The sequence below is a fragment of the Aquila chrysaetos genome, chromosome 19 (assembly GCF_900496995.4).
Source record: "Aquila chrysaetos chrysaetos chromosome 19, bAquChr1.4, whole genome shotgun sequence".
Lineage (NCBI taxonomy): Eukaryota > Metazoa > Chordata > Aves > Accipitriformes > Accipitridae > Aquila > Aquila chrysaetos.
In genome coordinates this window covers 6,239,355-6,254,182 of record NC_044022.1, presented here as the reverse complement: position 1 = coordinate 6,254,182, position 14,828 = coordinate 6,239,355, and the positions used below count along the sequence as shown (strand labels likewise).

Sequence of the window (14,828 nt, the reverse complement as noted above, 5' to 3'; positions counted from 1 at the left end):
GTCTACTCCCTAGGGAATATTTATTAAACCCAGTTTATAAGACATAGAACTGCAAACCCCTAATTACAAAACAAAGTTTCAGTCTCAGAGACATTGCCATAAATTGGGAGCATATCAGGAGATGAAAAGTAAAGAGTAAGTCAGGCTTGAAGGGCAGGCAAAACCAGGCTTTACAGCCATTTTGACAGAACTGCTTCCCAAAACAGGTTTTCAAGAAAGGCAAGAGACCTATATCAAATTAACCCCTAATGGAACGGGAATGCACAGGGTGAAATTAACTGCACATTAGAAGCACCTTGCATTCATCTCAGCCAGCAGAAGCTATCAATGGTTAACAAATTCAGTGACCAAAAATGTTAGTCTTTTAAGAGGTTGTCACATGTTTGTGGCACACACATTACCATTTGAACAAAATTTGCACCAGTATCTAGTATCAGCACTGTTCTGGCAAGCAAGAGTACGGTTTGAGCCATTTTCTAAAATAAATTTAAATAATTCAGTACTGTGTCTGAGGAATTCCCAATCATTTCAACAGCATTATCCTGCAGTAAATGGCAGGAGGACATGGTCCAGTTTCTCTCAAGTCCTGAAGCGAACAAGTTGCTGCCCATAATGAGTAAGGGCTATTAGAACCGAGCTTACAATCAGCAATTTTGTTTTCAACTATTAGCATGCAATAAGAAACTGTCAGAGACTGTGCAGCACAGGTTGTCTGTGGGTCACCATACTTCCAGGATATATGCCACTGTAAAGACAGACTAATTATACATCACTTTTTTTCTTCAGACTTTTCCATGGCTCAATATCACAGAACATACACAAACATTCCATAAGTACTCATGCAGCCACAACTTACAGCAGTCCTACTTGCAAAGAACTCATTTGTCATCTAGTTTGAGGACCCTATTGTGCTTGTACTTGAGTCAACAGCAAAACATTTACCCACAGAATTCTCCAAGTAACTCTGCAAACTGTTACATTTCTTTTTTTTTTTTTTTAATTAGCAGCACACCAAAAGAACAAAGTTATTTATGCAATACGTATATTTATAAATAAATAAATAGAAGGAGTCTTTGAGGTTTTTTTTAAGGAGCCTATTAAAAAATAAAAATAGATTTCTCCCAGTGACACAGCTTGCTCATGATAAGCTAGCAATACGTTCCTCGACAAAGGATAATGCAGGTGGACTACTTTGCCATAGAAAGACATCGTCACAACATGACTATACCCTAGTCTTTTTGCTTTAAAGTTTGACTGGATTGAAAATTTTAAGATTTAACCCTGCTCCCACAAGACTAACAGAGCCAAATAAACAGAATATCTTACAAAGCTTATTTAAGCAAATAGCAAGGATGTGAGAGCTGCCTTGACGTATGGAAACATTCTGCTTTTGCAAGAATATACTTTTCTTCTATCAAATCAAAGGCAAACTGCGAAGTCTAAACTCTATGACAACTCCTGTATATGCACAAATTTGAGATTTATGGAGAGGGTGGGAAGGGAAGGAAGTGAAAAGGTTGGAAAACTACCAGTTCAGAACACAAATTGATTATGTTCTCCACAGCTAGTTTTGCCATGCAAATAATCTGTCACAAAATGTTTATAATGCTGCAGTTAGAAAAACACTAGCAAAAAAGTTCACAATATAGAAGGGAGAAAATTGAAGCACTCCCAGGTTAAGCACATCTTGCAGCAGAACAACAGACACATAGCTGAACAGGAGGCTTTGCTGCAGCTTGAGGAGCATGCTTCAGTGATTAAACTGCATTTATTTTGTGACATATATTTTACTTAAGCGAGCCATGCCATGAAATACAGCCAGCCTACCAAGAAACATGCTCACAGAACTTGTTACTATTGCTCAACTCAGAAACTCACTATCTACTTTTATCACAGTGGGGTAGGAGGAAGAACACAGTAGTATAATTGAATAGTTAAGACTTCCATGGATTTTGATTCTCTTCCTAAACCACCCTATTTCTAGGTAGAAGGAAGAAGGACTACCCGAGAGGAGCAAAAGACTCAGGTTAGCAAGAACTAAAGAGATTCCACCAATTCTAAGCTTATGAGGTAATATCTCCAAGAGTCTTCCCCACCACCACAGCCCTGGTGTCCATCAGGGCTCTCAAGAGCTTCACAGGTGCACTCTTACCTTGCCTGACTAGCTTGAAAAACCAGAGTGTATGACAAGCGCACATACCTCCGCAACCCAGCGCAATGGAAGCTTCAAGAAGACATCTGAATCACCTCAGCTGCAATTAACACTCATGTTCCCAAAGCTCTCCAAAAAAGCATCAGGTTATGACATTTCAGAACTGTGGTTTTTAGGCCTACTTAGAACACTGGTTATGATAATTTTAAGATTTGGCAATTATTTGAAAATACAAGATATCCAAATCAGTTTTGCCTTGAAACTATGGAGAGGAGATCGCACTCACTACCTAGCTTCAATTAGCTTACCTTTTTTAACAAAGCACTTTCTAAATATGAAAGAGCAAAACTGACCCTCTAGCATCACTACCTCAGTGAAATGACTGGAGTTACATATACAAAAACATACCTTGACACATTTTTTGGTAAAAATAAGCATACATCATTGTGGCAAAGGCACATAAAAACACTAGAAGTTTATAAAAGATTTCTCTGATCAGTTCTGCTCTAAGCAGAAGGAACACATACATAGGCAGGTATTAACTTCATACAGCTGGAGAATTGCTTAATTCTAGTTTGACAGAACAATCAGCTCAAAGATTCAGTGAGACTTCTTCTAACTTCAACCAAACGTAAAATCTTTTTCCTTAAATTATTCTCTAATTTGTGAGAAAAAGGAAATAATCTTCAGAAAAGGGTTTAACAAAGTAGTAAGTTAGTATTATGGGAACCACAAAAATAAGACTCTGTAGATACCTATATCTCTCTACCTCCGTTTTCTGAAGATGTGATGAAGACCTACCCTAATTCTTACCCTGAAGCAGTAGTTGTCCACTATCTTCATTAAGTTAACAGTGCAGGTGAATAAATCCTATTGCTTTAGGCTGGCTCCACACCAAGAACAGAAAACTACTTATGCTTAAAAAACCCACACAAACTTGCATGAACAAGGACTTGCACTCTCCTTCAATGAAAGAGGGGGATTAGATACAAAAATAAGTATCTTGAGAGAAGAAAGGAGTATTTCATTCTTACCCTTCAATACAAAAGACAAATCTGAATTGTTTCTACACGTGTGATATTAGCCATGTTGATCACAATCAAGAGGATCAGTATCCACAACTCATTTACCTACAGACCAGACACTCAGTCTTATCCCCCCAAAAAACACACCATCATGCTTTAACATAAGCAAAAAGCTGCATTTCATGGGTAGCTTCTCATTTAGCAAAATGCTGCTTTCACTTCCTTATGCATCCTTTTGTTTCCATGGTCTCTTATGCTTATTAGGAAGAAGTATATCAGTCTGGTGCACAGAATCCAATCTTCAAAGCGTACAGATGCTTCCCTCACCATCCAGCTGAAGCCATTATTATATTCTTACTTACCCAACAGAAAACAAATCTGGATAACACTCAGGGATCATTTATTGAGAGGTAAGCCTTCACATATGTGAAGATCATTAGGAGTTTTAAGAGAAATAGTGTTTGTCCCCAGTCATTTTCCTCTTAACACATGAGAACTCTTACAAACGAGACAGCAAATTTTAGATGGAATTCAAGAAACACACACTCTTCGTTTCCAGTTTTATGTAATATGATCTATTCTGTCCTACAGCATGGACAAGGCATTAGCTGGATGAGCACCCAGCTGCTAAAATACCTGCAGCCTAAAGCTGCAATATCTTTTCTGGGTCTTGTCAAATGTGATCACTATTAGAACTTAAAAAATAAAGGGAAAAGTAGCTTAGAAAAGGGGGGGGAAGGCTTTTTTGTTTGGACAGGGAGTTGTTTTTTTTAATAGCCCTCCCCAGCCCCCCCATTTCCAGTTATAGAAAGAAGAGTTATTTAGAAACCTAGTCATTGGACTCCTAAAGGTCCTTGCATTCCTTCAGGTCCAAGTGCCCCCACTTCATCCAAACCAGCTACCACAGTGCCAGAAAACACTAACAGAAAAAACAGCACCACAGATAAGGGAAAACAGTCATTAATGAATGCTGAAAAGGGAAAGCAGGATGAAACAAAAATACCAGCCCAACTCATTCACCACTCACAGCTCAAACCTATTAGTATTACTTCCTGAAAAAAATGGTAATCTAATACTTAAGTTACACAGTTCTGTGTGTACTTAAACCTACGGGTCCAGGTAACACCTATATTCTTTCATTTGTAATTCTATGCAGTAGGCTCAAATCAAAGCAGCTTTTCACTGAAGAGCTATATATTTTCCACATCAATACAACTAACTTTCTATGCAGATTATCAAATACCTGTAATTATCAAAGGTTCTACTTGTTCCTCAAAAACAAACAATAAAAACCACTAAATCTCTTATACCTAATATTTTTGAAGATTTATCTAATTACCAGACACTATTCCTTGTGTAACTACTTATTGGCTTGCTGTCTGTTTCTAGATTCAGGAAAAAATAAATTTGGGCAATAAAAAGAATTTAGTTCAGGTATTCTTTCCCTAGTTTTCCTAATTAGCTTCCTTTGCAAATTCCCAGTACTACACAGAAGAGCTGATTACAATTCCAGGCTGACTGGTAATTGAAGTAACTTATTAGCCACAAGACACCAGAGGAGCATCCCAGATGCCTCTCTGAAGGCAAGCTGATTGTTGGCTACAACTGAGCTTGTCCACACTGATCAGTTTTCCAGAATACTAACTCTGTCTGAAAGCATTTGGGCAGATGATAATAGCGGGGGGGGGGGGGGAAATCCTGGTTTCCTCTTGTGCAACAGACCAGATACAATCTTCAAAGCATCTACAAGGCTTTAGCAGTACAGGATTTGTTCTCATCTTCCCAGCAGTTACTTGTACACCTTACTGCCTTCTTAATACGACTGCAGTATACCACACCAATGCTTTGGAGCTCCCAGGAGTAACTACCTTTGGTTTTAGTCTGAAAAGCTGACAATGACTTTACCCCCATTCCTTGTGAGTAATCACCATGACATCATTGACAAGGCACAGACATCCTTTCTTCCAACAGCAGGAGCATCAGGATCCAAAAAGCAGCACCTTTAAAGTTTCTCAGAGCTTCACAAGCACTGTCTCCTATAGTGCTCAATAATTTGAAATGCAGATTTATATAAAACAACTCACATACTGCATATGATAAAAAAAATTCCTGTACTAAAGCTAATACCTTTCCTATGGAAGCCATAACGCTACACAAATCTTTCTGTCCTGGTAAGTATAGTACAGAAGACATTATTGGAACCATATTCTTTGACTGAAGACAAACATGCTGATAGACAGTTTTTTAATGGCCTACTCCTCAGGTTTTCCTCCTTTCCACAGATAGGCTGAGTTTTCCCAATGGTTATTAGAAAAAGTTTTAGGCAGCAACCCAGCATGACCTGCTTGTTTCTAGCATATGGGTAAATCCAATGACCAGATCAGAGCTCTACTTTTTAAAAGACCCAGAGCAGTTCAGATGCACGATTCCCAGGTAATCCCAGATCTACAAATCTATAAGTAATTAAATAAAATGAATAATGGTGCCTGTTAAAGATCTCTTTAATAGATTTTTTTTTTTTTTTTAAAAAACTCTGTTCATAAGTGTGGGAAGGAAATGTGCCCATAAGAATGAATGTCATGAAAGTCACTGGATAAATTCCAGTAATATTCTCACGTTTAAGAGATTTTGCTTACAGATTATAGAACCTTCATAGTAATGCTACCCTACAGAATAGCAAAAATAACAACAAAATAGCCAAGTTTCCCAGGTCCTCACTCTTAACCACTAGAACACACAACATAACTGCATGCAAAGCTTCCCTGCAGATACCAAGACCCAGTTTGGGCAATCAAGACACTAACAGCAGACAACAAATAACACTGTGAAGTTCGATTTGTTTTTTAAGAATACTACACAGTACCATGGTAGCACAAATAGGTTTATCCATGCACATGTTCAGTCGCTCATCCAAACAATGAAGCATGAAAAAAAAAGATACAGCTGTGCAAGCAGAGAAGTGAGGGAGCCCAGCTTCTGCACCTACACTTATAGTTTTAGTCAGATTATCGTCCATAAACACTGGCATTGAGAGTTCTTATACTGGAGTATCAGTTTGTTGTTATTTACATATCTATGTATAACACAGGATGATGACTATCATCAGTCCAGGCACATGCATTCTGCAGGACACATTCACTGTGTAGCTCCATTTATATCAACAGAATTACTTTATAGCAAAATACTATGCACATGTTCAGAATTGGGGCCCTCCAATTTTGCCCTTCCACTACTGTTAATTACAACCCCACATGATAACCAATTGATACAGTTCCCAGGTCTCCTTTCTACAGCACTGAAGGCTGGGGGGGCGGGGGACACGCAACACTCCTCAGCTGCGATATCCACTAGTCTCATCTGAGGCTTTCAGGGTCCCTCTGGGTCATCACACTGCCCTTCAGATTTCCCTCTCACTGCCCTCACAAGTCAACTTCCATGAGATAACAATGAAAAATTTGTCCAGGTTAAGAGCCACACAATAAGACTTCACGGTGTTTTCAATTTAACTAAACAGAAATTGAATCCAAGAATTACACTCAAAGTAAATCTCATGCTCAAAATATTTTCACTTGAAAGAGCTTTATTAGGAAAAGGAAAGAAAAACCAAGTGAGCATATGTATGCATGTAGTTAAGTCTACAAGGGATAAACATTTGCAGATTATTATGCTAAGTTTCTAGAATTCAGCTGAATCAAGCTAGGGATTAGACTCTTCTATTCCCAGTAGTTCTCCGAAGAGAACAGAAATGATTGATTTTTCCCTGAAGTGCATGATTTAGAATAAAATTTAGCTCTCAAAAACAAGCCAAGACAGTTGTTCGATCACATCTCACCTGCTGCTGCATGCCAAGGAACAGAAGCGGGGGGGGGAAAGCCACACAGGGACCGTACAAAGGGGAAAGTGTATCAATATTTAAAGGCTCTAAGCTCAACTTGGATCTTGTAAACATTCATTTTTAGCATTAACGGATTTCAGAGGTAGAATATATTAAATATAATGCTACAGAATTTCAGTGTGAGAATCTTCTATTGATAGATTTTAGGCTAAGTTGAACAGAAGTCATAATTTGTTACAGGTGCAACATACAAAGTAAGTATTACTATGGAGACCCAACACCAAAAAAATAGTGATAAGTAGCTACAGACACTTACCTTAGAATTAAAAGAACCAGTGGCAATTATTAACAAAACACGAAAGAGTTTTATGTTTAGACTTACACAAAACTCAGTTCTACATTAAAAATGGTGATGAGAGTACTTAAAAAACAGAATTACTTTGGTTTGAAAACAAGACTGATGTAATACAAAGCATTTTTAACGTAGTAGTTCAGAAACACCACAAATTTGTGCTCCTGTTTTGGAAAAAAACACATGTTATCTAAGCTAAAGCAGCACAGTCACCTTCAATATTAGGTATGTCTTCATGATGTACCATGTAATCACCCATTTTCTTCACTTAAAAGACCAGCAACTATATATCAATAGGGGTTTTTTTTTTTGCTCGCCTGACATGCCATGGTTCTCCATTTCTCTAGTTTTGTTTTTTGGGGGTGGGGGTTTTTTTTAGTGTTCTAAAAGCTTCCACTGATTTTTAGCTTTACTGAAAAACTTCTAATACTGTTGTCTTTGCTTATAGAATTCTTCTGTAAACTAAGTGTACCATGCATTAAATTATTCGAACATCTACTAGATGAGGGGGCAGCAGAGGAAAAGTAGAACATGCAACACTCTTTTTCCAAAGCTTTCTTCTAACATACAAGTGTCTAACTAGAACTTGAATAAACTAAGAATAGATACTATTTTATCTGCTGCTTATGCTAAAACCTATCCACTTACTAGTGGCTTAAGGACTCTGACATTACTCATCATCAATCAACCGTGGTTATGTCTTACCAGCTATTTCAAGTATAAAGTCTGCACTTAATGCTGAAATGGTCCAAGAACACTGATGCATGGTATGTCTGAAGTAAATTCTCAACTTTGCACAGGGGATGTTGTTTAACAACTATCACTTTTCAAACTCAAATCACTCCAACAGCAGACATGACCCCTTCCTTAGAACCTCTGCCAGAGGCATGTAAAACTTAATCTCAGCTGTACATCTCCAACTCCGACTTATCTAAAGTTGCAGGACCAGAAAAGAGATGTCCTCACTTTTTATAACTGCATAACTTAGATGATGCTATTTCAAAGAAGTAAAGCTACACAAATGAAAAGCATGAAAATTAGACATCAACCTTTTACCTTTTTTAGCACTGTTATAGTATTAGCTCACATTTTTGGCACATGAAAGGGAAACCAGAAGGAATCAACTAAAGTTAGAAAGTGTGGAAGATATATTGCTATGCACAGGTGGAGCCCGTCTATTGTTTCTTCCCACTTCCCATTCTCCCATCACTACTTTATGCGCACCAAGCACCACATAATATTAATTCACCAAGGTAAGCATTTAGCATTAAGTTCTCCAAAGTACCTTCAGCTATCTGCAAAAGTGGATCCTTAAGTGTACTGTGATACTACTGATCAACACAGTTGAGACCAAAATCAAGGTATAAGGTATTCAATTCAACATGAGCCATCAGCAACACTACAATTCCAACTTAAAAATTTAGGAGCAGCTGCTGCGCTAACTATATTCCACAGAACTCCTCACCCAGCTACATAACTGGAGGTAGCAGGTGGGAAAAGATGATGATAGAGTTTCCTTTTTTTATCCAGGGATTTTAAAGTAAGCCTGTAAGTTGACTGCATACTTCTTTTCTATGTTGGCAGAGGTCAGGCAAAAAGAGGGGAGGTATGGGTTTCATTCTATGTCAACCCGTGTTTGATCAGGGCTTCTCACTCTAGTGTATCCTTAGACTTAGCCATGTGGCAAGTTGCATATGAAATGGCTCTGATGGTATCATCCCTTGACCTCTCATGCTTTTTCCTTATTTCAGGAACAGATCCATCTTAACAGCCAGTATTCTGTAGAGTCAGGAAGTCCCCCATCCCCACTCACTCTTTAAAGACAAATACAGAGTCCTCAAGGGTCTTAAAACAGGCTCCACACCCCCATCCAGCCAACCAAAGTGCCTTCTGGCATTGAGACAGTAGGAAACTCCAGTAATATTTTCATATGTTTTACATGTGACCAATGACCCCCTTTACCATCATGGGGTCTGTCAATATACCTCTGGTGTTCATAGTGGAGACTGTTGATTAGATAAATCTGCCAACACCTCACCACAGTAAGAAGACAGATTGTCAATAAAGTTGTAACAGTAGTCTTTATAATTTCTCCTTATCTTAATCCACATCATGAAGACCAATACAACCTCAAACCTTCCTAGACTGTTCAATCCATTCAGCTTCTCAGTTTATTACCCTGTCTTTTTTTATCTTTATCCATTTTCTCATTTGTAATACAGCTGTTTAAGAAGTCTAGTTTCTCTAGAAATTAAAAGTTAACCCCCCTGAGTTTAAGACCCAGACATTAACTTTTATTTGTTGGGTATCACTGCAAAAATACATACTTCTGTATTCAGTTTTCCAGACTTCCAGTTTCCACTTCTCAAGTAGTTAACAGAATACCTCAAAACAGGAGCACAACATTTACTTATGAGAAAGCTTTAAAATTATGAAAATAACTGCTTGCCCTACTATTCCTCACTTGATTCTAGTCTCCATCTCCTAAACAGCAGAGATGGCTGTTCATTCCTGTCCTCTTCCCACTGCCTCAGAAGACTTCCATCTGAAACTGGGCAATGGATTCAAGACTCAACAAGTGGGTGGATGGATCTGTCACCTTTTCCCTTTCATAGCCTCCCTTTGATGGGGAAAGGATTATTTAGCCTCTTCTAACTTAAATGAATTTCTTTCCACAGGGATCCTGTCTATCACTCCACAGCATCTGCAAAGCTGGCATGTGGGAAAGTGAGAAGAAATGCTTTGGTCAATGACATTTTCTCCCAGTTCAGTTCCCACATTACATTATCTTTCCCTCATACCTCTCAGCTAAAGTTTGGGAAAGCTGAACACATAAAACCTCAAAATGCATATGCTAAGTACAGAAAGGAATTAAAATAAGCCTTCAAGTATTTTAAATTAGGAGATCCCCTCTATACTTTCTTGGAGTACACTAGCTCCTATCTTTCAGGATTTTCTGTACCACATTCTTGAACTCATTTCTTTCTCCAGTTTCATTTTCTCTCTGGTAGCCATTTTTGTTTCTGTAGATCTGTTTCAAGATAAGAATAAGAAGAACAGGTTTCACTTATTACAATTAGTTTGGCATTTAACGTATATACTAAGGCAGAGGTTGTCAACAGAAGCTGTCAAATAGGCTGCTGACCTTCTAAAAGGGACTCAAAAGTGGGGGGTAAGGAGACTGTCAGCATGCCTTCCCCAAAACCCACATACCAGCCCATCAACTGCAAGCAGATCAAGCTGAGGAGATATGGCCTCACAACGAGTTCTTGCTAAAGCAGCACTTTCAACATCACATAGGGTCTACTGAATCAAAACCAGCTGTCATAGGCCTCCATTTTCTCTTGTTTCAAGAGAAGAATCAAAGACTTGACTAAAGAGCAGAAGGATCTAATAGGACTTCAAGAACATCAAGTGCATAGATAAAATTAGCTAAACCCCCTACTTAACTAAAGCAATGAAAAACATACCAAGTTTTAAAAATAAAACACAGAAGCCTCTTGGGGGTCTAAAAATCCTACAGTAATATATGTAAGCGTATTCCTTTGTACAGCTATATGATATGCATTTCAGCAAGTCTACGTCAGTTTTGTAAACAAGAAAGGACTGCAATCACACCAGTTACCCAGAGCTGGTTCTACACATAGGTCAGTGCCAAGCTGTTCCTCCTGTTGAAGATGGGAAGGGAGGAAAAAAAAAGTTGAGGTCTAAGCACATTTTTGTCACTTAAAGTCCAGCCTTTCATCCCAGAACAGGCTACTTCATTGTTGCCTCTCACTGAAACCCCTTGAACCATTCTACCTACACCGCTGTTTGACATTTAAAGGAAAACTCCATGGTTGAAGCACTCACCATTCGGGCATACGTAGTAAACCATTTCATTATTCATCCTGTCCTCTCATGGTCCTTTCAGCCAATTACTGAAGTGACAATTTAAAAGCAGGTGCTGAAGTTGTTAGGTACTACTCAGCACCTTCTGCATTATATTCACTAGAAACAGAGGTACTCAAAAATCTCTCTCTCACTATATCACTGTATTCAAAACCAGAAGCAGCAAAAAAGTCAAGGTAACATAGCTTGAGGACTATCTTGTCCAACTTGCAGATGTTTATAAACAGCAAGCAATGCTAGCTCCATTTTCTTCCTCTGATGTAGCAGGAACTTCTTCCGTCCCATCTTCAGTTTGGACCTCTCGCTTTAGCCATAGAGAATCTTTATCTTTTATTATTTCTCAACAGGCATCACAAAGACCACATAATTTGTTTCTTCAAATTTAGAGGAACTACTATTTAATTCAGATTGAAATGAGAACCTTATTTCCAGGGTCAAAACACTTCAGGGCTTCAGAATGTGTAAGAAGTTTTTTAAAACGAAAACAAAGCACAACCATTTTCCTTCTTCTGGGTTGAGTTCACAATACATTCAGAAAAAAAGAAACCTAAAATTTTCTTATTCTTACAATTCTAAAACAACCAATCCTCCTGCCTCGGGAAACAAAGACCACCAGCTGCTTGTTTTCTGCTGAAGTTCTGCATCTTACTTCAGGTTAAGAGGTCCAGTCAGCCAAGTGTGGCAGAAAGCTCAACAGAAGCACAGTATTTTGATCCCACAATAAGGAAACTGTTCCCTTAAAGAGGGACCACACAGAAGTGGAAAAATGGGAGAAGATGGTCTCAGCAGATGAGTCTTCAGGAAGGCATTTAGATATTTGCTTGAAACAATTTATATACTCCAATCTACACACTTAACGCAGTTAACAGTTTGAAAAAAATTTTAAAAATGGAAGTCATCTTACCCCCCTAGCATTACCTGAACTAGTCTCTAACACTGCAGAAACACAGGAAACTTAACTTCAAGAGAACCAACATGGTCTTCATTGCTAGAACGCAGCAGTGAGACAACTCCCATCACGGCGCGTTATGCTGCACGGAAACTAGCAATCCAGCCTCTGCAGACAGATCATCTGCCCTTGGATTCACTGGGATCTCCTGAGCTCTCGCGAGCTAGAACACTAGGCCTTGAGATGCCACAACCACATACAGAGAACTTGAGTCTGAGCTGAACACACCATCAAGGCTGCTGTTAACTAAATCACATAGACCCAACTGGAAAATAACACTTATCAGGTGATTACTTTGCTACAGTAGTATTCCTCTCTCCCATGAGATCTCCAGATATCCAGTAACTCCTTTGATACTCAAAGATACAGGCTTTGCACCTCCCACCCAACCAAGCAGGATGAATTGCCAACTCTAAATGGAAGTATCAGATGCTGCCTACTACAGATCTTACCATCTGTCCTACAAGTACCTCTAACAGCACTCAGATACTCAAGTGATATCAAATGCTGATATTGATGCTGAAACAGGCAAACTGGAAAACAGATCTGCTGGGAAGACTTACGTACACGTATATGATTTTTCTAGTTAATTTTTGCACATACCTGAGGAGCATGGCAACCACTTGCAGGCAATTTTTAATCCATTTTTTAGGTCTCAAAAGCTGTACGTAGATAAGCTCACAATGAAGTTTGCTGAGGCATAGGTTTGGTTACAGCTGTTCCATGCAATGCTGAAGATGGCTTATTATCTTGAAATGAGTCTTAGCTTGGGTTTTTTGTTTTGTTGTTTTTTTTTTTTTTTTTTTTTTTTTCCCTTTCTTCAAACATGTTACTACTATAGGTATACCTTAAAGCCTAACCATATTCCTGATGACATACTGCAGGTTTCATCCAGTTTGCAGCAGAATCAAACCCATGGACCTAATTAGTTTCTTGTTCTGAGACTATAGTTTGATCTGTACAGCTTGTGACTGGAGACCTCAGGAGTACATTTTGCACAACCCACCCCTGTTTTAGCATGAATTGTTTATGTTGCTACCCCTAAAGGCAAGTAAGAGAAATAAAATGAGAAAGCTCAACAACTTTCCCTTTTGTTAGCAACATCTCCTTCTGTCAAGAATTATACCAGAAATTGCTTACTTACATCTAGCGAATCCTCATTGACCAGGATGAGAGACATACTCTGGGAAATGAGTCTGCAAGAGTACCCTGCAAGAAAAATAAACCACAAGAATTTACTTTTTGGAAGAATATTTAAGGTTTAGCTAAACCTTAAAGATAAGCATCAATAGGTCAGATTACAATTTACTTTGAGCAGTTACTCCTAATAGGCAGGCTAACGGAAACAGTGGTGTACAGGACACACCCCAATTTGACAATCCTACTAGCAACACAGGCTGCGTTTTACCTGCGTTTCCTAATACATCACTTGAGATTTTTTTTAACTAAAGTAAACACTGTATGAACTAGATGCATTAAATACAGACTATAGCCCTAAAGCAAATTTAAGTATTTCTATACTTTTTTTTTTTTTTTGAATCTGCACGAGGGCAGAATTGCCTTCAACATATTACAGGAACACATCTGAATGCACAGTTGCAGCTATGCCATGTGACTGGAAGCACACACATTGAATCAGTTGGTGCCACCCAGTCCCCTTAGTCCACACCTGGGTTACATGAGCATTTTTTACTCCTGAGAGTTTAGTATGGAAGGTCCTGAGCTTCATCAAAAACTACAGATCAATGACATAGAGCCCCTACCAACTTCTACAGGTATCAGGTAATTGTACTAGATTATTCTTAGTGTAGGACTGGGGCATGAAAGAACAAGAGCAAGTTGCCATAATCTGGAGCAGCACTCGGAAAGCAGTTCTATAAATTTGCCAGGACACCAAAATCCAAAGCAAAAGAACCAAAAAAAGCCTTTTATTTCTGTAATAGGGAAAGCCAGTGACTGCAGTAGCACTCAATGCCACTGAAGTGGCAGTTCCTCTGGCACACGATTGTCACCAACATGAGACAAAGTCATATCAGGATATGTATACTTAGCACTTACAAAATAAACAGTTTAATTCCAGCTCATATGAATGGCAAGAGACAAATGCAGACTCACATCAGACTGACCCCATTGCATTATCCTAAAAGCTCATGCAAGTTCTCTTGGGATTAGCAGTCATGTAGCTTCATAAAACAGCACAGAACTCATTATTTGAAGCACATGCCTTTTATTGCTGATCTAAGTGACACAGAACAAGGAAATACAACAGAATTATTTTGTATTTCTACTATGCTTTTGCATAGAAATGAATCACAGCAAGTTTAAGAATTTGCTGTGAAATAAAATGAGGTCTCAGAAGTCTTTTACTTTTCTAAAATGGAGACTGGAGGCTACTGCAGTGTAAGAGTAACAGCCCAGCAATGAACCACTACAAGGCTGACAGGTTCAAAAGCAGAACAGCATAGTCAATGTAAAAAGATTAAGTGTCTCTCTCCATATCTCACAACAGCAAGAGAACAACTGAGGCATGAATTTATTTTCTGTGGTATTCTTCATTCCTTAGAAAGGCTAACTGGCTCACCAATTGCAATGCAAATCATTTCCTCAGGCTACAGAATTTTTGT

General features: G+C 38.6%; 1 protein-coding gene across 5 annotated transcripts in view; it reads right to left on the bottom strand.

Moving 5' to 3' along the window:
- ATP8A2 (ATPase phospholipid transporting 8A2) overlaps positions 1–14,828 on the bottom strand; it is a 356,040-nt gene that overhangs the window by 235,945 nt on the left and 105,267 nt on the right. For all 5 annotated transcript variants that reach the window (XR_003927481.1, XM_030042177.2, XM_030042178.1 and 2 more), the window contains one exon: positions 13,349–13,413. Coding sequence is in view for 4 of the 5 variants with exons in the window: in XM_030042177.2 (XP_029898037.1) it covers positions 13,349–13,413 (65 nt within the window). In the remaining variant the exon portion in view is untranslated. The remainder of the gene's footprint in view (positions 1–13,348; positions 13,414–14,828) is intronic.